The following is a 22,960-nucleotide window of genomic DNA, read 5'->3' as shown; positions in this document are numbered from 1 at the left end:
TTCTGATAATTATCGGCGTATAGCTCTGCTAATTTACGTTCTTCAGGGGGTCTCAAACGTAAATAATTTTACTGATATGCGGCCAGGCCATTCACTATGGATACTGGTATTGGCAAGTTTGGTGCTATAGGTCTGGATGTGCGTTTCATAGTTTTCTAGGGTATGTGTCGTATTCACCCCCACCTCACTCCATGGTATATATCATTAAGACCGACTACTTATTGCTTAAGGGACTGTATTCACCCTGGACAATGACAAATCCATGTCTATAGAGTTATAGCAAGAACAATTGGGTGTTCTAAAAGTCAACATCTGTATAACTTATCACGGTTTAACCAATAAATGGGTAAAAAGTAGTCATTTAAAAAACGAAGCCTTAATTATAATTCTTTTATGTTAACAATACTTGGGCGTGCAGGTGGTTAGTGGATATGCAGGTGGATAGGGGTGGAGTTATGATTGTGGTATTTTGGTTGTTCATAAGCATTTTAGGGCTATCTTGTCGACTGGAACTTTGCTCCGTTCTGCTTCTAGTAACGCTGGGTGATATCTACAATTGATACCCGCAACTGATATTAATTTTCTGAAATAGCCCCTTCTTACAGATACAACAAATTAGCTCTTTTTTTGTTTTTTTTATCTTTTTTTTATTTCAATACTTCAGCTATATACCGACAAAATATAACAGAATGGTCATTATACAGATGGACATCTATGTTTTATTCATATTTATAAATCATAAGAAACAAAATGTTGACGTTTTGAAACAGCTTTTGGTATTTGAAGATGTCCTTAAATGGCAGTGAGGTTGATATCACATTATTATGTACATCACAGTTTATACGTCACGGCCCCGCCATATCCCAGTGGAAGATGGCATCACAGATCCTTGAAAGTGAGGTTGGTATATTTCATAACGAGGTCCTTGAGTCACGTGATATACAAGTTAATAAAAAAACAAATGGACGGAATAAGATAAGGCGCTTTTTTGTACAATGTCTGCTGCAAATATTATGTAATGAAAGGCAACGTTGGCCCCTTAGCACCAGAAAAAGATGAAGAATTAATAATAATCTAAATGATGCGTCGGTTTAGCTAAAGCATACATCTCCCACTTCAATACCAAATTGTTGATTCTCACTACCGACGTCAAACAGCCTTACATCTAATATAGGCATTATCTTAGGCTTTTTGGTTTCAACTTTAAAACTGGCAGAGTGCCATTGGTTATCTGTTTTCTGTAAGTAAAAAATGAGATATGCATTAAGGATATGTTAAAACATATATAATGAGCAACCGTACATTGGCTTACAATTAGGGGAGGACTATGTTGAGTGTGGCTAGAAACAACGTCTCATTGGTGCCATAAGAACTGGAATATTGGGCGAAAATCGTTATGGAACTTCCGTTTCCTTTTAAATTCTGGTGTTACAAGACTTTAGACATTTGTAAAACTAAAAACAACACACGTCTTCAGTGTTTTAGCTTGAAACAACTGCCATTAGACAATAAACCTGTCAGGATTTCAGATAAACATCTTCGTCGTAAACAGGCAAACTCTTTGTTTGAGTTAACGGAATATTGACCCTGAATGTGACATTTCCACAAATGTTATTTACTAATAATTTAACAAACGGATACTTACATTACAACCACCCTCAGAGTGAATAATTGTTGCTTTTCCTATACGCTTTTGTGTTGTATCTATTTCATTATCATTATCCATGGCAAGTCGCATGCCATACACATCGGAATTCAAGCAATTGTATACAACTGTTTGACGAGCTTTCTCTGAATGATCTTTCAATGCGTTAAGTTGTTTTTCTCTAATTTGATATTTAAACTGTAAAAATAAAAAAGACAAAAACATTATTTGTCAAGATTCTTGTCATATTATTAGCGCAATATATCACAGTTTCTGTGTGTCAAGATCTTCTGTGACAGTAAGGTTGTGCAAGGCATTTACTGTGACATACCAATTTTCAACTGCAAAGCAAAACGTTAATAGTCTTTTTATGCTATAACTATGGTATATTGGAATTAACATAACGCACACATCATCTGAAAAGTAAGCAAATTACGAATAAATTGCGTGACAAATTTATCAAACATTAAACTTACTTCTGTATCATCATTAAGTTCTTCCATAAATAGATAACCTCCCTGGGTACTTTGTGTCCATCTTTGTGGTTTGTACTGAAAAAAAGAAAACAGCAATGACAAATAACAAAGTGGTAATCAAAATGGTAGTTTGAAATGTACCCAAGAAAAATGTCAACTTCAACATTCATAACTAGCAAATGAAATATTTAGGCTAGTTAAAGATGCATTATGTAAGAGCTAAATCTTCCTAATGTAGATCGTCTGTTTGGCCTAAAATGTTATATAAATCATTAATTATACATTTATTCACATGCAAGGCCCACAACCAACGCTCTAGATTGCTAGTTAATGATTTAATTAAAAAAGGATAATCGCGAGTTGGTTTATTATCATAACAACGGTACCAATGATAATTGAGACTATATTATTCTGCTAACGGTAAAAAAAAAATCCGCTTAGAATGAAATAATTTGACTGGAATTTTCAACATATTCCCTTTTCATTATCTATTTTTAATCTATTATAGCGAGAACTGTTAGCCCATGAATGACTAGATTTATTAATTTGTAAATGGAAATCAAATAAAAACAACATGTTACTTACGATGGGGCTTTTGGCTTTAACACAGGTTTCTGCTTGTTCTTTTTTGCAGAATACTTCAATTGAGTCAATACCACTTCCACCATTAGGATCGATAACGTAAACACCTAAAATTCGTCAAAACAACGGTTATACATTAAGTGCATTTAAAAAGTATTTAGTATTTAACGTATAGATCATTTTCATAGAACATATTTACCACTTCACCACTAGAAAGTTTGTAAACTGTTCGAAACTGTACTTTGTTATTCATGAATGAATGGCCATGAATAATCTGCTAAAAAGGCCTGCATCAAGCAATGAAGTTATTACTCAAACTGTTAGACTTTTTTTTATTGTTTGTTCAGAATAGCAAAGATAATTATAGCTGTAGATAAAGAAGTTGTATTAAATTTTGAAAATATTACACTTATCATTGAAAACGCTTACCATCTTCGAAATCTTCATGATCTTCAAACAAATGTCTGCAGGTAACAGCTGGGTCGATTTTAGTACCAGTTGGTTTTCGTACACGTTGAATGGCTTCTTGTACAAGAGAAAGTCGTTCGTTGAAGTTGGGCATTTTAGTGAGCTATAAAATAATTAATAAATAAAGACATTATGTTTTCAATTTCCTTTAGCACTTTTTGATTCACACTAAACTATATAAACGAGGTTAATCTAATATAAACAATATAAGCCATATTATCTGTAGTAAACTTTATTCAAAATTATCAGATTCGTTTTATTGTTAGGTCTGTAGTGAATGGCATAGGTTTAAAGTCTCGTCAACGCATTTCGAGAATAATATGGTAATGTGCATTTCTATGATTACGTGTGCAATGCAAATGATGAGAGGCTACCCGGCGGAGGGGCTTTCCGCTTTCCAGAAGACCAATATAACCCGGCTGACATCCATCAAAACCATTAGGCAGGTTTTCCTTGTCAGACCCCAGAAGCTATCCTTGAGATCCGGGCTTTAAAAAATCGGCCCAGCCGGAATTCTACTCGTAAGGTTAGTACCATATAATAATAACTGTTCCGTTACTAAGGTAACTTATTATAGAATATATAAGTATACTCACCATTTCTGCGTCAGGTTGGTCGTATTGCTGAAATAAATTAACATAAAGTTAAAGAGAAAACCATATATTTAATAAATAACACACAGATGAGAAATATTTACCATTTTATATACTAACTAACTTTGTTTTTGTTTAATTCGCCCCTTTGGCATAGCACTGTTTTTGAGAAATCGATTACCGATACTTTGGTTTGATTTTATCTATAAATAAGATAGGTTGAAAGGCAAAGAAACATACGCCCACAGTAGCTAAGTCTCCGGTCAGTCAACAAGGGTTGTCGCATATTTTTTTTTTTTTTTTGTCAGTAATGAAAACATTTACAACACATGAAAATCTGATTATGAGTAATAACCCATGAAGTAATTATCAGAAAACATTAGAATTTGTTTCAATTGTTTGTCTCATGATCTTAAACAATTTATATTAACTTTAGCCTCTAGAGCTCAACAAGATTTTTCAAAGAGATCAAGGGCCATAACTCTGGTAGTAATTATCGGAACTCGTTGAAAATGAATAGGATTTCTTCATCTCAAAGCCTTAAACACTGTGTATAATTAAAGTCAATCAGATATTAACTTTAGCCTCAAACGCGTCCACAACATATTTCAAAGTGATCAAGGGCCATAAGGCTTGCTGTAATCAACAGATATCGTTAAAAATCAGTATGATTCTTCGACCCGTGACCTTAAACACTATATATAAATTTAAAGTCAATCGGATATTAACTTTAACCTCTAGAGCGCACACGACGTTTTTTGAAGTGATTAAGGGCCATAACTCTGGCAGTAACTATTGGAAATCGCTGACTGACGGGCGGACGGACGAGGGCGAGGACAATATACGACCGCATTTCAGTGAAAATGAGTTGTCACCTACAGAATATTATCATTTAAAGGGACAATAACACTCTTGCTGGCTTGACAGCTCCAGAAAATAAATTCTAAGTATTAGATGTTTATGTGTCCTACCTGTTGCTTAAATTATCCATTACATCCTATTTTACTTGTCCAGAGAGTTCAAAAATATTTTTAAATCCAAGTCACATTTGAAAAGGTTTACGTTAGGCTTTTCAAATCATTTAGTTGAATTTTTCCAATTTTTAAATAAGGTGTGTTAAGATGAAATTTGTATCATCAATTAATTGGAATATTGTAAAATAGTACAATGTGTTGACTAGAATAAAGATTGGGACATATTATTCAATTACAACAAGAGTGGTATTGAGCCTTTAAAGTATTTCTTTATCTGGGAAAGAAATATGGCATCAGTTCAATTGGCAATGGAAGATAATTTATTTACTTACGTAGTATGGATCAACTCCCTTGTTCTGTGATTGTCTGGCAGGGTAGACTGGGGCATAACCCTATTAAATTGAAAAAAAATAAAGTAAAAAACAATTTTCAGTACATTACGACATCTAAAAATTTTGTTCGGATAAAAATCGAAGTTAGAGTTACAGATGATATTTATATGAAATGTTTTACTTACTGGTGGTCCGGGTGGCCCTGGAGCTCCACGTGGTCCCATGGGTCCCTAAGTAATGAAAATATTCAAATTAATATAATTTTCAAAAAAAACATTGTTAGCATTGTCTAGAATATTGTTAATAGTTACTATTACTTTTGCATTATTATTTTACTAAATATGTATCTGGCGTTTGTATAACCAGTTGCTATTTTGCTAAATCTGACTTTGATGTTGATATAACGGGTTGCTATCTTGCTAATAATTACTTTGGCGTTGGCATAAGTAGCTACCATTTTACTAAATATTACTTTGACGTTGGCATAAGTAGCTGCTATTTTACTAAATATTACTTTGGCGTTGGCATAATTAATCAGCGTTCGCGCAAGACCTTTATTATTCGTACAAAGAGTGGCTAAGTATTGCTTTGGTGTTGGAATAACGAGTGGCGTTTTGAAGAAAGGAATAACGAGTGGCGTTTTGAAGAAAGGATAGAGTAAAAACTTACGTTAGAGCCATCGTCTCCAGCGGGTCCCCTGGCACCCTAAAATACACAAGCAAATCATACTCTAATAATAAAACAAGAAATATATTTCTATTAAAGACACAATAAGCCAGATCGTTCACATACATTTTACGTAATGGCACCATGGGCTAGCTTACGTATGATGGATCAACCACAAAATATTATAATTACTATATTTGTACATATTAGAATTGCTTGATTTGAACAATTAAGAATTAACTTACAGCGGGTCCAACTCGTCCTTGTGATCCGGGTTCTCCGGGTCGTCCATTCAAACCACGTTGTCCAGGTGAACCCTGTAATATTACAAAATTAAATTGTCAATGCATTCAAATACCTTGGACCTAACAAAGAATATTTCGGCCACAAGAAACTTCTTCTCGGTAACATGGATAGCAGCTGAGCAGCTGACAGATCGACTGACCAAACTCAACATGGTTATAATCCAAACATTTGCTGTAAAGAATGTTAGGAAATGATAAATGAATGGAGAAATATAAAAACAATAACACTTACAGGTGATCCAGGTGGACCTTGTGGACCGGGTGAACCAGTATCTCCATTGCTTCCCTGTAATCAGTAAATGTACAATTACATTATAATTGTTTCATGGCGTGTTTAGATTTAAAGATATCGTAATAACTTTTTAAAATAGTAATAAAATAAAGCTTTTCCTTCAATTTTTGAATTATTGATAGTAAAATAATTACTTACAAGAGGTCCGGGCGGTCCCTGAGGACCAGGTAATCCAGGCCATCCTTTGTCTCCCTGAAAGATGAAATGAAAACAGATAAAAAATCATTTGTAAAAAAAATTATTAAAAAATAAATAAAATCATTTCAAACAAATAAATAAAATCATTTCTAACAAATAAATAAAATCATTTCTAACCAATAAATCATAGATAAATTTAGTCAATTTTTCAAATATTTCCTTTACAATCGTTAAGGCTTACCTGAGTTCCTGTTCGTCCAGTTTCTCCCTTTTCTCCCTGAGCACCTTGTACACCCTGGTAATAAACAATACTAACATAAATTTCAAGCAGACTTACTAATTAAAAAAACCCAACAAAACAAATCTATATTCATAGTCTTTCATTATCATATAATACGTGTTCTATTTGTATACTTTATTTTATTTTCATATTGGCCACTTCATTAAACATAGAACAGCTATTTTAATATATGAAGTGTTCAATGTATTTATCAAGAGATTTAGCAAGTAGCTAACATTTAACACTTGACGAGAGACCTCCTTAGTAAATCTGTTAGATATATTCGGGGTAGATGTCACCGAAAATATAACCCGCATTTAATGTGAGCGTATATAAATGGAAGAGCATTTAGATATCTATTTTAATCAAATTGTAATGGTATACTTACAGGAGCGCCAATAGCACCAGTAGATCCGGGTTGTCCAGCATTACCCCTTTCACCCTGCAAGAAACATTAGGAAACACTAGAAAACCAAATTGGATCAAATTATTGTAATGGTAGTTTGATAAATATATTCTTTAATATATCAATGGAAACTAAAAAAACAATGTTACATAAATGATTTAAAGTCAAACAGGGTATAAAACAAATTCCTTACTCGTTCTCCACGTTCTCCCTGGGGTCCTGGTTGACCAACACCTCCAGCGGGTCCCTGAAAAACAGTTCGGTTTTATTAGTTAAACTAAAGAAATATTGATTAAAAATGGCGGGCAAATACAATACGCCAGATGTGTATTGTTTCAAGTAGAAATAATAATATAATAATTTTTAATGCGATTTAAATAGTACCATCAATTAAACATTGCTAGTGAAAACATGGACTTACGACAGCTCCCAAAAGACCGGGTGGTCCAGATCGTCCTTGTGGTCCTCGTGATCCCTTTGAACCAACAAGTCCGGGGAATCCAGGTAACCCATCCTTTCCAGCAGCACCCTACAAAAAAGAAAATCATACACAGTATAACTACATGTCCTCAGTATTAATGGTGCATTTAATTATTTACATATTTTTAGGTTTTACTCATAACGATGTTCTAATATTTTAATATATTAGATGGTTGGTTAAGTATATACTCACAGGTTGTCCGGGTTCTCCAGGAGGTCCTGGTGGTCCGGTAGATCCAGCAGGTCCCATTGGTCCTTGTTGTCCATCACTACCATCTCGTCCAGCATTACCAGGTTCTCCCTGAATAGATGAAGTAATAATTAAAACTCAAATTGTTTAAATCTTCTTTAACTATTCTACACTATTTCCGTGACTGCATATAGTTACAAATGGCTAAGAGTACTTACATTCGCTCCAGCAAGACCTTGTGGACCAGGTTCGCCTTGGAATCCGGGTGCACCTGGGTTACCTCTTTCACCTTGTGGTCCAGTGGCTCCAGCTTGTCCTGGTGGTCCCTGTCGGAAAACAAAAATACAAATAATACAAGTATATTTAAAATGTCAGCATTTGGTCTTAATGTCGTTCGGCTTTCATACATGTCTGCGATGTATACGATGATGCATGCCCGAAAAGACTAGTACTTGTTACTAAAATGCACAACAAATAAAACGAGCGAGAGCGCAATCATCTAGATAACTGTTTGCTAATTGGGCGAATTTTGGGTAAATTTTGCTGAAAACGAAACCACCAAATTTGTGTTGCTTAAACATCTTGACTCTCAACTGTACTAAAGAATATTACATAGTCTTGACTACATCTACCCAGCTTTAGCGTCCAAACTTTTAGCCAACCTAACATAATCATATAACATGCTTCATGGATGAGATAGATGATTGAAAGCGCATTGGTCTACTAATAAAAGCATAACTGTTATTAACTTACAACTTGTCCAGTAGATCCACGTTCACCAGGAGCGCCATCCAAACCTGGGGCGCCAACAGCTCCGGCTTCACCATTTCGTCCTGGGGGTCCAACTTCACCACGCTCGCCCTATAAAAAACAAAGCAGTACTATTTAAAACAAACATTCATTTAGATATTGGGTGTCTAGCTTATTTAGAAATAAGACGATTTCATGGATTGTCAGAATTTCTTATCCATTCCACCCCATAGAAAATATTTATTGTTGGATAAATTAATACAAAGCCCGCTTGTTCCACAAAAGATTCATGTGCACTTACTCGTTCGCCTTGCTGACCAACGGCACCAGCTGGGCCTAGAGATCCTTGTGCACCGGGGGGTCCGGGTGGTCCAATTCGTCCTGGCTGACCGGGTTGACCAGCTGTTCCTGGGGTTCCTCCTTCTCCTCGAGATCCCTTTCTTCCAGCAACACCTTCAGCTCCCTGAAATAAAAGCAGTGGAAGATTAAACAAGACATGCTTAATAGGTGTAATTCTAACCCTTTGATGAAATCTGAACACTATGTTTTTGTATTCTTTATTGAAATATATTCTGGTGTATTATTCACATGCATGACAAGCATTTGCTGCAAATGACTATGCTAAGGCGTGCAAGACTCTTTCACTCCGCTTTAAACCACTGAGCTAGTAATTTTGTTAGTGCCTATGGCCCCGATGCAAACGTCTACACAGTAGCTTCGGTTTCCCAAATTTTAAGCACAAACTATCATGGATTTAGCTGTAGGTATTGAAAAATATCAAGCACGAGGTAGGGTGCGATTACAATTTGTGGAATATCTGATACCACGTCTCATTTGAGAAGTTCCCGTTCAACTCGCGTTCATATAGCTATCAAGCTTTGAATGTATTTACGGGGATGGATGGCCGAATTGTTAGCACGTGCGTGCTCTATCATAAGGTCTGTCATTGAGTCAACCTGCGTGGATTCGAATCCCTGGTTGTACGTGACAAGGAGTAGGGTCGCCTGTCCAACCTCGTGGGTTTTCTCCGGTTTTCTCCCACTGCTAAAGACCCCTACGCGCAAGCGAATTACTGAAATAAAATATACCATGTGTTAGTCCCGAAATGGTCTAGTTTGTGTCGAGTGGACGTTAAACCATTTATCTCTCCCTCTCTCCCTCTCTCTATCTCCCCCTCTCTCTCTCCCTCTCTCTGAATGTATTTGTTTAAATAATAATCAATCGATAGTTTGATTGCTTTACAAGTTAAATATTATAATTGAGGACTTACCTGTTCGCCCATAGCACCAACTTCACCGGGGAATCCACGAGCTCCATTATCACCCTAGTGGAAAAAATACCATACAGTGAATCAAATTAAAATATATCACTTTCACTTGTTATGTTTTTAGAGTTACTTTATTCGAAGACTATTAGTAATCATTATTTTAATTATGATATTCAGTGTATAACTTACCTTTACTCCAGGTGAACCAGGTTCTCCAGAAAGACCAGTTTCTCCGGGGGAACCCTGGAAGATATAAAATTATGACAGTCCTTTACAATTATGACGACAATTCTAGTTTATCATACAAAACAAAAATATAACACCGCGTTCCCAAAAGCTTCGGGTCATTTATAAGTGTTTCATATTCATACAGACTTACGCTCAATCCAGGTGGACCTTGTGCTCCTTGAAGACCAGCAACACCACGTTGTCCAACATTACCAGGTGGACCAGGCTCTCCAGCAGGACCAGATGGTCCACGATCTCCCTTACCAGCAGCAATACCAGAAGGACCCATGATACCGGGTGGACCGGCAACACCAGTTTCTCCAGGAGGTCCGGGTTCTCCATCTCGTCCTCGTTCACCTACATTTCCCTAAAGATAAACCAGAACATATTGATAGCCAGTGCTACATTTTGATAAAATAAGTTTTGAATAATTAAAACCCATTTGTATTTTTGTAATCTTCCTTATGGAAAGACCAAATCTTTTAATTTATATTGAAAATGATAAATGTTATACTTACAGTAAGACCTCTAGGGCCGGCTCTTCCTTCGGGTCCTCTCTCTCCGGGTAATCCCTAGGATATACCAAATGTACATATATAATTATTACCATTAAAACAAAGTGTGTGTGTGTGGGGGTGGGGGGTGGCTAGCACGTGCGCGCTGTATCATAAGGTCATTGATTCAACTGGCGCGGTTTCGATTCCCCTGTTGTACGTGACAAGGAGTAGGGTCGTCCGTCCAACCTCGTAGGTTTTGGCCTGGTCCTCCGGTTTCCTTCCACTGCTAAAGACCCCTACGCGCAAGCGAATTATTGAAATAGAATTGAACCAAGTGTTAGCGCCGAAAAGACCTAGTTTGTGTCGAGTGAACGTTAACCCCATTTCTCTTTAGTAAATGCAGAAGTGCTGATTTTGCCATTTTAAAATCAACCGTGAAAGATGTTAAATGTCAATTTAATATAAAAAAGAACATAACTGTTACGAAACATAATGTTTTAGTTATACATATATAGACTTACAATTAACCCAGCTTGACCAGGATCACCACGGTCACCAGATAAACCAGGGGGTCCCTAAAATATACAAAACAATATGTATAAAATTATCACAAAGTCAGTTTTCCTACATATATATATTTGCATATATCGATTGCCTATTATTTCATATGCTAATCGATTTGACTCAAAATGAATTGATTTCTGGTTAAATGTATGTATAAGTACTTACAGGCATACCGATTTCTCCGCTTGGTCCAGAGTTACCTCGTTCTCCTGGGGCACCTCTATTGCCAGGTTGGCCAATTTCACCAGGGAAGCCTTGTTCTCCCTAAAACAAAAATTATCATTTGGAGAGAGCTCAAGTAACAACATATACCATATATTAGATTATAAATTGGTGACTTTTTGTAATTAAAATATAATAAAATATGTTCTACGTTTATATTAACAAACACACGGGGTAGATTCGCAGAAAAAAAGGAACTAAGACTATAAACACTCACTCGTTCACCAGGAATACCGGGTTCACCAGCAGCACCAGATTCTCCTTGGGGTCCAGGGTTTCCAGATTCTCCGGGAGCTCCATCAGCACCAGGTAAACCCTGTTAATGATATAAATACAACAGCATATAAAGTACTAACTTTTTAAAATAATAAAAAAACATGGTTTTTAACTTTTAAATAATCACTTCTATAACAAAACCATACTTTTCTAATTAAAAGTTTACTTTACCCCTAGAATCATAACTTTGTCCGTGTCGTTGCACAGCTCATCTTAGTTATTGGACGGCTTTATGTTTTTAATATCACACTTCAGTCGTTAAAACATTTAAACTTATCGGCCTCGGGGTACAAAAAATATAAACATAAGTATTATCTACCACAATACATAACTAAGTTGGATACTCACTTGGAATCCAGTTGGGCCAATAGCACCAGATTCTCCTCGTTCTCCGGTTTGTCCCTAAAATGGATGCAAATGTAATACAAGACATGAACATCAAAATCTGTACATTGTATTTCCATTTCTAAAAATCAATATAAATTGGTTTACTTTATTCCGCCTTGTTAGGTGTATATTTAATGTATATAAAATATAATTTTCTGAATCCACAGTAACAAATGAAGACTTCTTGTATGGACAATACACTTACAGGGGCGCCATTAGCTCCAGGTGGACCAGGTTCTCCAGCTGGACCTCGTTCTCCTCGGGTACCTTGTGGACCAGGTCGTCCTTGATCCCCACTTCGTCCTTCAGCTCCCTAGCAATACAAACAGTACACTCATTAAATACAAGCTACGTCCAGCCTATAAGGTATATATAGATATTATATAATGTTTCGTGCTGTTATATACTAATAACGTGTACCATCAGTAAGTTCTGCTAGGAATAAGTCAAAACATCCCCTGCTCATGGACAAGTTTTGGATGGAATAGTGATTGACAATGTCTGTTTTATTGGTAATCAACAACAAGATACTATAATTAATATAGCAAATGGTGTACATGTTATAAGGGATATAATATAGCAAATAGTATCACGCATCTCAATTAAGCCACTTGACTATAGTGAACATAATTTAAGACAAACGCTGCTCACATGCTCCGGATTAATACTTATATACCAAAGCCCAAGTCAAATTTGTTTCCATTGAAAAACAAAAACGATTAAATTTCATAAAGATATCTTGAGCAGTTTAGTGGATAGGTTTAGGAAACAAAACACACCCAATACATTTAACAATTAATTGACTTACAGTCTCGCCCTTGTTACCAGAAGGTCCTTGAAGACCAGGTGGTCCAGCATTTCCTTGAGGACCTTGTTCTCCGGGGGCACCATCAAGACCATTGCTACCCTAATAGTAAACAAATGAAATGTGTAAATTGCTACTCTAATTGTACACAAATAAAATGAGTAAATTTGCTGGTAATTATTGGGACATTGTTAAGATAAATGAAGTCTCAAAGATAGTTAATATATAATTCTATATGAGAAACGGGATACTCTGAAAACATATAAAACATGTGAATAAACATGAAAACAGGAGTAATTGGAATCATGTAAAACATATTATTACAATCAAATATTTAGAGGTACAAATGGGATAATCTAAAATATATTACTTACGGCTGGACCACGGTCGCCTGTAGCTCCATCCAAACCGGGAAATCCAGGGCTTCCCTGAATTATAATAACATCATAATACATATATAGAGACAGTTTTTAATGACGCATGATCAATTTTTGTTGAGAATCATTAATAATTAATAATGAATAACTGAATAATTAGAATATTAAAATGTGTAACGAAAACAAATTGGCTTATCAAAAATGTCGCTTGAAGCTGGTAGAATATACAAGTAAAAGAAGTTAATAAACAAAATATACAAACATAATTACTGTTACTTACTCGGGCACCGGGGGCACCAGCAGGACCAGGAGCGCCAGCTTGACCCTGTAATGATCAAAAAATATTATTAAAGCCGGAGATCTTTCGATCTTAAGACCACATGTCAAGAATGAGTCACAGATGCTTTAATATTTAAATAAAACTTCTAAATTTAAATCGAATCTACAAAGGAAATAGTAGAAAAATATAATGTAATCAATATTTGTTTCAAATGTTTATAATATTTAAGATACATAATGTATAATTTTAGAAATACACACAATTAATTAACATTACTTACAGTTAGACCAGGCTCGCCACGTTCTCCAGTTTGACCACGTTCGCCATCACTACCTCGTTGTCCAGGTGCTCCACCAGCTCCAGGTAATCCTGGGGCACCAGGGGAACCCTGTAACGGCCAAAAATCAAATTATGTATATTCTAAATTACGTTGGATTATGATTACTTAGCTACAACTTGCCACGGGGTTCATGTGAGAGTGGTATCATCGTATTGCAAGACCGTACAGCATACCGATTTCATTTTCTTCTGTGCTTGATTACGCATTATTAGTTTTCATAAGTTTTGTCTATTCCATAACACGATAAATATTTTTACAAATTCTAAATAAAATATATTACTAAATGATTAAGAGTATGGTGATTACTTACGGCGTCTCCTTGGGATCCTGATGGACCAGGTGGGCCAACAGCACCAGAAGCTCCCTAAAATAGAAAGTACAAAATATTGGCACATTTTTGGGGGAATCAAATAAGAATCAGCATAATATTCATTTTGTAGTATGATGTTAAAATTGTTGTTTATTTATTTATTTCATTACAGAAACAATGTAAAGGGTACCAAGACATTTTAAGTGAACTTACTCGTTTGCCTTCTAAACCAGGTAAACCGGGAAGACCTCGTTCACCAGATGATCCAGGAGAACCTCTTGGACCGGGGTCACCAGAGCTGCCTGGAGATCCATCACGTCCCTGTAAAATAGAGATTGCAATACAGATGATATAAATTAGAAGGTATTCAACGCGTTGACATAACTCATAATACATGTAATAATGTTTACTAGGGTTGTCTTTTTTTAATTTCTTGCAAAGATTACAGATTTTTATATAAAACAACGCAAATTTACTTACAGCATCTCCTTTGGGGCCCATACCTCCAGGGGCACCACTCGAACCAGGTGGGCCTTGTGGACCAGGGAATCCGGGAGCACCGTTAGATCCGACAGTACCCTAAATATAAAATAAAATGTATGACTAAGTAGTTCCGAGTACAGTTTGAACGAACACAATTAAAATGAATAGAAATATAAAAGAACCAATTTATGAAATAATGGGGCATCCTTTATAGAGTTTACATAAAGTACAAGTTCGTAATATTATACGTTTATATCCAATTATGATACTTACTCGTTCTCCTTTATCACCAGGGCTTCCATCTTCCCCACGTTGGCCGGGTTGACCGGGAGAGCCAGGGGTACCAGAAGCACCATCATTTCCAGGTGGACCAGAAGCACCTTGTGGACCACGTTCACCTGCATTACCACGATCTCCCTAAAATAAAGTACGATATTATTATTATTAATATTATTATTATTATTATTATGTCATAAAACTTTACCCACCCTTTAACAAACAAACTAGGATGCTGGTGAATAATAATAAAAAAAAACAAACGCTGAATAGATCTGTTTCTGGGAAATAGCATTTTTATTTCATATCTACTGGTTAAATGTGCTGAAGGTACGCTTGACAACATCTCAAGATATTCATAATTTTAAAGAATTGATAATTGGTTCGGCTGGTAATTATCAAATCCAAAACTTACCTTTGCTCCGGCACTACCGGGGAAACCTGCAGCACCGGGTGGACCAATAGGTCCTGGGGATCCACTGTTACCAGCTTGTCCGTCAGATCCTCTTAAACCCTGTAAACAAACAAGGTGTTCAGTTGCGTATTATTGTAAAGGGAAATGTATTTTTAGGTGATTACTTTTAACGAATATATTTAATAATAAACTAAATACGTGTATTTATGTTTATAGTCCAAGTGGTCCACTTACTGGAGCTCCAGTGTTACCATCTCGTCCACGTTCTCCAGGAATACCTCGTGGTCCAACAGATCCAGGTCCACCAGCAGGTCCTGGGGGTCCACTTGCGCCCTGTAAAACAAGAAATATTTCAATAAATACATGTAACGTTCAGACTACTCTACCAATATAAGCAACGAATTAAATTGATTGTCAGGCAACGAAACAGTCGTCCCCTGACAATTAAACAAGCTCAACTATAGTCGATCCAGCAGTGCACACAAGTTATCGCATATGTATTCTTTTGTAGGTGATGGGAGTATTTACAACCCATAAAGTAATTTTCGGAATACTTAAAATTTGATCGACTTCTAGTTCTTCCTTGTGCTACTAAACATGTCTCGATACTCTTTCAAGTTTAGCATCTGGACCATCCCCAAGATTAACGACAAAACCTCCAGCCATGATAATCGTGCATATTTGTTGAACACCAGAACGGAGTGCTGGTGGTGGCGACGACGATTATTAATAAAATATACAAAATATTCAACATCAAAGCTTACCCGGTCTCCTTCTTTACCGGTTTCACCAACTTTACCAGGTTGTCCAGGGAATCCTCTATGTCCTTTAGGTCCAGGTAAACCGGGAATACCAGGTCGTCCAACGGGTCCCTAAGATAGTGAAAATGTGCTGATAAATATTTATTTAAATTCGATTTAAATTTGAAAAAAAGGAATGGATGTTTAGATTTAACATTCCATATCAACAGTGTTATATTTTATGACGGCAATACAAGTTTCAACTGAGAAAAGCTGATAATAACACTAAGTGTGTTGTCAATTGAATATTTTACAAGATGTACTTACAGTAGAACCGATAGATCCTGGGGGGCCCATATCACCGGGTAAACCATCATCTCCCTACATAGAAAAACAAATTGCTTTAATTGCACTAGATTATATTGAATATTAATTTTGGTTTAATTCTTTGCAATGTTCCTGAAGATTTCATAGATTTTTAGATAATCTGCCACATTTACACTAATACATCCACACATCTGATTACTGGATATTAAGTTACTGGTGGATCTGATCTACAGGTCAAACATGACAAAATCTCATCATTCACGTTTTTAATACATATTATGTAAAATCATCCTTTACTTACATCAAGTCCGGGTGGGCCAGGGGGTCCAGGGAAACCTCGTTGTCCGGGAGAACCCTGAAGTATAATATTATTATATAATATATCTATATAATATATAAAAAAGAAAAAGTTTGTTGGTTAGCTTTATTGTTAAAATAATAATCTTATGATTATTTATAATTTATAAAATAAAAAGCTTTATTAATCAAATTTTAAAAACGAATAAAATAAGTTTTAAAAAATGACGGATCAACACTTACGGGTTGTCCGGCATCACCATTTTCTCCTCGTGGGCCTTGGAAACCTTGTGCACCCTAGAATAAAAAATCACCACAGTCAAAGAATAAAAAATATTATCGTAATGCGCAGTGAATAACTGAATAATGCCTTATACAAAAACATAATGATTAAGACTGAATAATATCTGTAAAATATCCTACCACTGAAAACTTATTTTCAGATTATTATACTGTCCAACACCAATACAATTGCCTAACGCGACCCATGTATTGTTGTGTTCTCAGTCTATCTAAACATTACATAGCTTGGTTCTGATTACCTTTCTCTTTCTTCAATAAAAAAATAACATAAATCATTATACAGATAATATGTATATTCAGATCAGAAATTCAATTTACTTTAATTTGTATACTTACTGGTTGTCCTGGGGGTCCGGGGGGTCCCCGTGGTCCGGGTTGACCCTGAAATAAAGAAGGAGAGTCAGAAAACGAAACATAGTCCTATATAAGGTGAATTGTTAAGGCAGTCCAAAAGGTTTGTCGCATTTACAAAAAAACATCCTAAAATTTGTATTGTTATTGTCCTATGATTCCTCGAGTTCAAATCTTATTCCTAATAACTTGGTGGGGGGCAATTCCTTTTGGCCCACTCGGTAGGTTACGGGTTTAATTCCCGCTTTCTCTATAACACATTATCAAGTAACTGAGAAAATACAGCAATTCGAGTTAGGTGATAATATTCGTCTTTGTTTTTATCCGGTATACCGGTACTGTCAATCATGAGGATAACACTGCAACTAGATATCAAAATGTATCGATTAATTGTAAAAAAAATAATTAACAGATAGAAAGTCCGATAAATAATATATCAACTTACAGCTTGATAATAACCAGTCATGGCAGGTCCAGCTTTATTAGCAGCTTGTTGATTCCTAAATCCAGTATCCGCTACAACACCCTACAACGAAAATGATATAATCATTAATATTTACTGATAAAAGCACACGTAATATATCGGGTCATATTTAGATGGAAATAAAAAGAATATGTGAAACATGATTAAATCTGTATTTAAAGAGACATTATGAATTAACCGATTGGTCAAAAAAGTTCAATTTGACGTGAGGTGACTAAAGCCTTATATAAGATATTAATGGTAATTACTGTCAATTTACTAGTTGTCCTACAAATGTGTTAGTAGGTTTCATGATTCAATATTGGTCAGTGCTTAGATTTTCGACATTATTTTCTTAGTGAGGGCGATAATGCCTCTTTAAGACAATCACATCAGTTTTAAGGGGCTGTTTGTGGGAACGGTGGGGTAAAAGCTTATTTTTAGAAGTCAGTAATTTTCAATGATATATCCATGATTAATTATAATATACATTTTAGTAAGAAACTTACACTATCGCCAACAGGTTGTCTTCTAACCTATATAACAGCAAAACAAGAAATAATTATTAAAATCGTGAAGGCCTTTATTTATTTTTCATGCACATAATTGTTAAATATTTCTGAAATTGGTTGTCAAATATTAACCATGTTGTCCACATGTTCAGTATCCTTATGTGTTCCAGATGTCATTTCCTGTTCAAAGGACACGGTGAACCGAGTGGTTTCGGCTAGACTATTTGACAACACAATAATATAAATATATTTTGCATAAATTGACATTTCTATCAAATTTTATACAGTATTAACAGATAGATGGTTATTTATGTCTAACGTTGTAATTAGGCTCCCATAGAGATAGATTTAGACTCTTAGATTTAGTTACGATATGTGAACATATTTCTAATTGAATGTGTATTTCTTTATACGTCTTTTGAAACTATGTTCTAGAATAAAGTGAAAAGATGCTTTTCCCCCTCGAAGAAATTGTCCTTACCTCAGCTTCTACATTATTATTTTCTGAAAACAAAAGAAATTTATATTAATCATCTTGGCTTATGAAACTTAACACTATTTACTGACCATTTTAGATCCAGTTAAAACAAACTTAAGATCCCCAAAACTGGAGCCAATATTTGTGTTCTTTTGAAATCTCTAACTTGACCAATCTATTATGTTTACATTCATATTTTAATGTTTTGATTAAAACACATATCACTCACAGATCAATTAACAAATATGTTTATAGAAATGCCAGATCACGTGGTGGCACGTTGTAAACAAAATCATTAAACTAGTAATATTCCATATTTCATGTTGTAATCAAAATCATTCAATTGTAAATGTATTTCATACAATTCTGTCCTGTATAAAATCATTAGAAATTGGAAAATCCTGATAAAAGAGTTCGTGATAGGCCTAGTCAGGAGCAAGTTCGTGATAGGCCTAGTCAGGAGCAAAGTGTGGGGAACGGATCTATAATCTAATTTCGCAGTGGTCGTTTGGACAAGAATGGTTAGTTTATTATATTGGTGAGAATTTGTTTAGTTCTACAAAACATGCATCTAAAACTAATTTCGTTCTATAAATAATTCTAATCTAAAACTAATCCCGTTCTACAACTAATTTCGTTCTACAACTAATTTTGATTGACAAAAGTTAACAGTTATAGTTCGTCTCACGAAACAAAACTTTTTATCTAGTTCTTCTTGTTCAAGACTCATTCATGTGTGTTTGGTTTACAAGAAACCGCCCAAAGAATCATGATACTGGAATATTCGTGTCGATAGGCCGTAACAAGCATTCATCGGCAACAGGAAATGATACCAGAAAGTAAACCTAGCCATACATGTACAACTATTCTAAGACTATAAGCAATGAAGCTTTGTCCTAGGCATAATACAAGAAACATTCGCCAAATTTTATAAGACATCATATGGTGATGCTGTGTGTTGTTAATCATATTTCTGTATTATTAGTCAATACAGCGAATAGAGAAAGCACATCTATATGATATGCCTATTGTTATAACTTCTAATCTGCGTTCTACGCAAGACTCATTCCGACAAACTTACGTGGGCAAACAGCACAGCACTCTCCAGGGACCTTTACTGGCACAGCGCCGCCTGGGCAAGTGAGCTCTTGGCAGTCTATGTAATCACATTGCCTTTCGCCTTTAACGCATGTACACTGGTAACAGGGGTCCTCCTCCGGAAAGGGCAAAAATATGTCCCCATCATTAGCACCATCACATGTGATCTCATCTAGAAGGTTAGAATGTTGGTAGTTAAAGTTAGTGTTAATATAAATCAAGGATAAGGCTATATAGTAAGTTAAAGTTAATAAATAGATTAAAAGGGAGATCCAAGATGATCAATTATATTATTAATTACTATTAAAAGTGAAAGTGCTTTTTTAAACAATAAAAGTAAAATCAGTATATGTTTTGTTATTTTTAAATGCATGCTGTTAAATTGGCATTTTCCAAAGAATAAACACAGTGGCATCATTCTATCAGCCCGGATAGAGCAGAAAAGTAGGACCTTAAATCCCATTTCATTCTATCATGTTCTATTCTATTCAGTATATTAAATTAATGGCTTCAGCTTATCACATTCTATATTAATCAGTGAATTAAATTAATTATTTTATCATATTCTGTTCATAAAATTATATTTTGTCGTATTTTTGTAACTTGACATTGTAAAAGACAGTAGTCGAAATGCTCAACAATACATAGAACAAAATGAATATGGTACAGATAATGTCAACTGTGGTAGGAAATCAAGTTGTTGTCTACGTAAACCCAGTACTAGACGTCATCTCTTTAAGATGTACCATCTGGCAAATGATAACAGGCGTTCCAAGAACAGTAAGCATACCCCGTATTGGACACGACACCAGTCGTAATTTGTTGTTAAGAGACTCAATGCATTTTAGAGAGGTGAGGTTTTATAGCTGGGGATTATTGTTCTAAGTAATTGTCTTAAGTTACGAAACTTTGTAGGTGACATGCTGCTTTACATTTTAAGGGTTGAAAGACGCTGAAACTAAATATGTTCTAGTACAAATTTAAATGTACTAGAGTTACAGAAAACTAATTATAAACTGATGTGTCCATGGATATCATTGACTGACGTATTTATTTCTAACATATGTAATAAAGTACACGATCACGTTAGCGTAACCTTTTATTAATTAACTGCTTATTTGGATTTCAAATTTGAAATCAAATTCTACAGGCCAATATTAAAGGAAGTGCAAGTAATGAAATTCTACAGTCCAATATCAAATGAAGTGCAAGGCCATAATAATAATGGGTAAGGGCGACTTAAGTTGTATTTCTATCAGTGGTTGTGGCTTCATACTAAATTGCTGACGTTAGCTTTAAGGAACTATTTTAAAGCAAAATTCAAAGTCAAATTAATTGTATTCACAGCGTCAACTGTTTTGTCTTTATACATGAAGGAGGGGCAACACTGAGGCGTGGAAGGAGGAGGGGCTTAACTGTCGTTTAGAATGATGTCAACGAGCATGATGTATAGCCAAGTTCTGCAAATAGGTTTATTTATTAAACTTTAGATTCCCTTACTATTACGGTTCTAACGCGTTAATTAATAAATAGGTTATGCACACTAACCATTAACTTTGACTTTTTATGAATAAGTAATATAACATGATCTTGATAGAATTTTTAAAATAAAAAGCTTAATAAAAAAAAAGGTTCCAATTTTAGCAAGTTTTAAATATCAAAAGAAATTGAATTTAAAATCTATAAGACTTGAAGCGTACAAGAGAATTATTAAAATATAAGTGAACCATGTGTTAGTCCTGAATGACCTAGTTTGTGTAGAGCTGACGTTAAACCTCAACTTCTCTTATTCGTTAATCAAAGTTTTGCTAGAAATATAATTCAAGGGTTGTCGAAGAGACCCGAGATATAAAATCTGAATGGAAAGTTTTAAGTTTATTTCCCACAAGAAACACATACGTGAAAAACTGCTTGCCACGTATTGCAACGTTCCTTGTGTGTGTGTGCTATACCATTTAACCCCATGACACTTGAACTGAGACCTTTGACCAGGTCACGTGACTATTACCAGGAACATTTCTGCAGACTTGGTAAAATTCACTCTGGACAAGTTTGTTAGTAAACACGTAATTCTATTATAATATTTGACATTCACGCCAACAATTCACGAGAAACTTTATGGAAAATTTTCAGATTTAAATCCGATTTATAGAAAAATGGAAATTAGAAATAACCATCTTAGTGGAATGGAATATTATTCTTTTCCACAGAAACAAATATGATTATGCCAAAGCAACCGTGGATAGTATTTGCAGCCCCAAAAGGGCCGATTTTAGAGAAAGTCATAATATTAGAGAAAGGTTATTGTAGAATTAAAAGTAGTCAAAATCGAATAAAATGCGTCTAATAAATTGACGTTTTGGATATTTTAACGTCAAAAAGGTGTGATAAATGAATATACACCTGGCATGCCATATTAATATGACCGCTATTTTACTACCATGGTACATTTATAATGTGCTCACATTAGGAAACTGGCGTCTTAAAGTGCTGTAATACATGCAACATGCAATGTCAAATGGTGAACTCCTATTATTATTATTATTAGTGTAAATTAATCATGTTATAATTGTTATACTTAAATATTAATTAATATGCATTCACTTACCTTGAGCAGTTGCTAGGGCAACTAGTGCCAAACATCCTAAAAGCACCTCTCTCAACATCTCTTCACTTTTTCAGTTTGACCAACGGTCAAGAAAACATCCGAGTTAATAAAAGTAAAATAAATGTTTTCTCTAATTACTTTTGGAAGCCTGTTTCTAGGCCCCACTTACTAGGAAGAGCCGTGCTACCGCTTTATTTTAAGCGTAACAACGGATTCCTAGGGTATACGTGTTATTGTCTGACAATCTATAATGCCAACACGAGTCTAATATCGCCAACACATTTTATATCCCTTGCATAAAAAATGGACCAATCGTAGCTGGCAGAAGACGGCAGCAGAGTCTTGGAGACGAGGTCTACCGACTCTCTCGATGCACGATACGAGCCATGAAATACAATACCCCTCTACGTTGAAGCTAGCAAATTTTTAGCAAAATCAACTTTATTTTTGTTAATATTTGACAAACTTGTCAAGCTTTC

General features: G+C 35.2%; 1 protein-coding gene across 2 annotated transcripts; it reads right to left on the bottom strand.

Moving 5' to 3' along the window:
* Positions 1-622: 622 nt before the first annotated feature.
* Positions 623-22,747, bottom strand: LOC126820597 (fibril-forming collagen alpha chain). Of its 2 annotated transcripts, XM_050548642.2 has the most exons (49): positions 22,482-22,746; positions 19,857-20,045; positions 18,779-18,801; positions 18,295-18,321; positions 17,768-17,848; positions 17,308-17,352; positions 16,912-16,965; positions 16,673-16,726; positions 16,372-16,425; positions 16,069-16,176; positions 15,539-15,637; positions 15,305-15,403; positions 14,887-15,030; positions 14,611-14,709; positions 14,344-14,451; positions 14,131-14,184; positions 13,761-13,868; positions 13,481-13,525; positions 13,198-13,251; positions 12,827-12,925; positions 12,224-12,331; positions 11,980-12,033; positions 11,573-11,671; positions 11,299-11,397; positions 11,091-11,144; positions 10,591-10,644; positions 10,224-10,439; positions 10,034-10,087; positions 9,848-9,901; positions 8,879-9,040; positions 8,581-8,688; positions 8,046-8,153; positions 7,831-7,938; positions 7,579-7,686; positions 7,351-7,404; positions 7,140-7,193; positions 6,713-6,766; positions 6,472-6,525; positions 6,274-6,327; positions 5,982-6,053; positions 5,740-5,775; positions 5,256-5,300; positions 5,071-5,130; positions 3,768-3,794; positions 3,133-3,274; positions 2,707-2,810; positions 2,122-2,196; positions 1,646-1,843; positions 623-1,238 (listed from the first exon to the last, which is right to left on the bottom strand). In XM_050548642.2, the coding sequence occupies exons 1-49, from the start codon at positions 22,537-22,539 to the stop codon at positions 1,092-1,094; spliced, it is 4,164 nt and encodes a 1,387-aa protein (XP_050404599.1). In that variant the 5' UTR covers positions 22,540-22,746; the 3' UTR covers positions 623-1,091. The 2 variants fall into 2 exon arrangements, with proteins under 2 accessions (XP_050404599.1, XP_050404600.1); XM_050548643.2 differs by lacking the exon at positions 19,857-20,045 and having other exon boundaries at positions 22,482-22,747.
* Positions 22,748-22,960: the final 213 nt, after the last annotated feature.

This window comes from Patella vulgata, chromosome 5 (assembly GCF_932274485.2).
Source record: "Patella vulgata chromosome 5, xgPatVulg1.2, whole genome shotgun sequence".
In the NCBI taxonomy this organism is placed as follows: domain Eukaryota; kingdom Metazoa; phylum Mollusca; class Gastropoda; family Patellidae; genus Patella; species Patella vulgata.
Note: the sequence above shows the minus strand (reverse complement) of the source record. Positions and strands in the feature narration are given on the sequence as shown.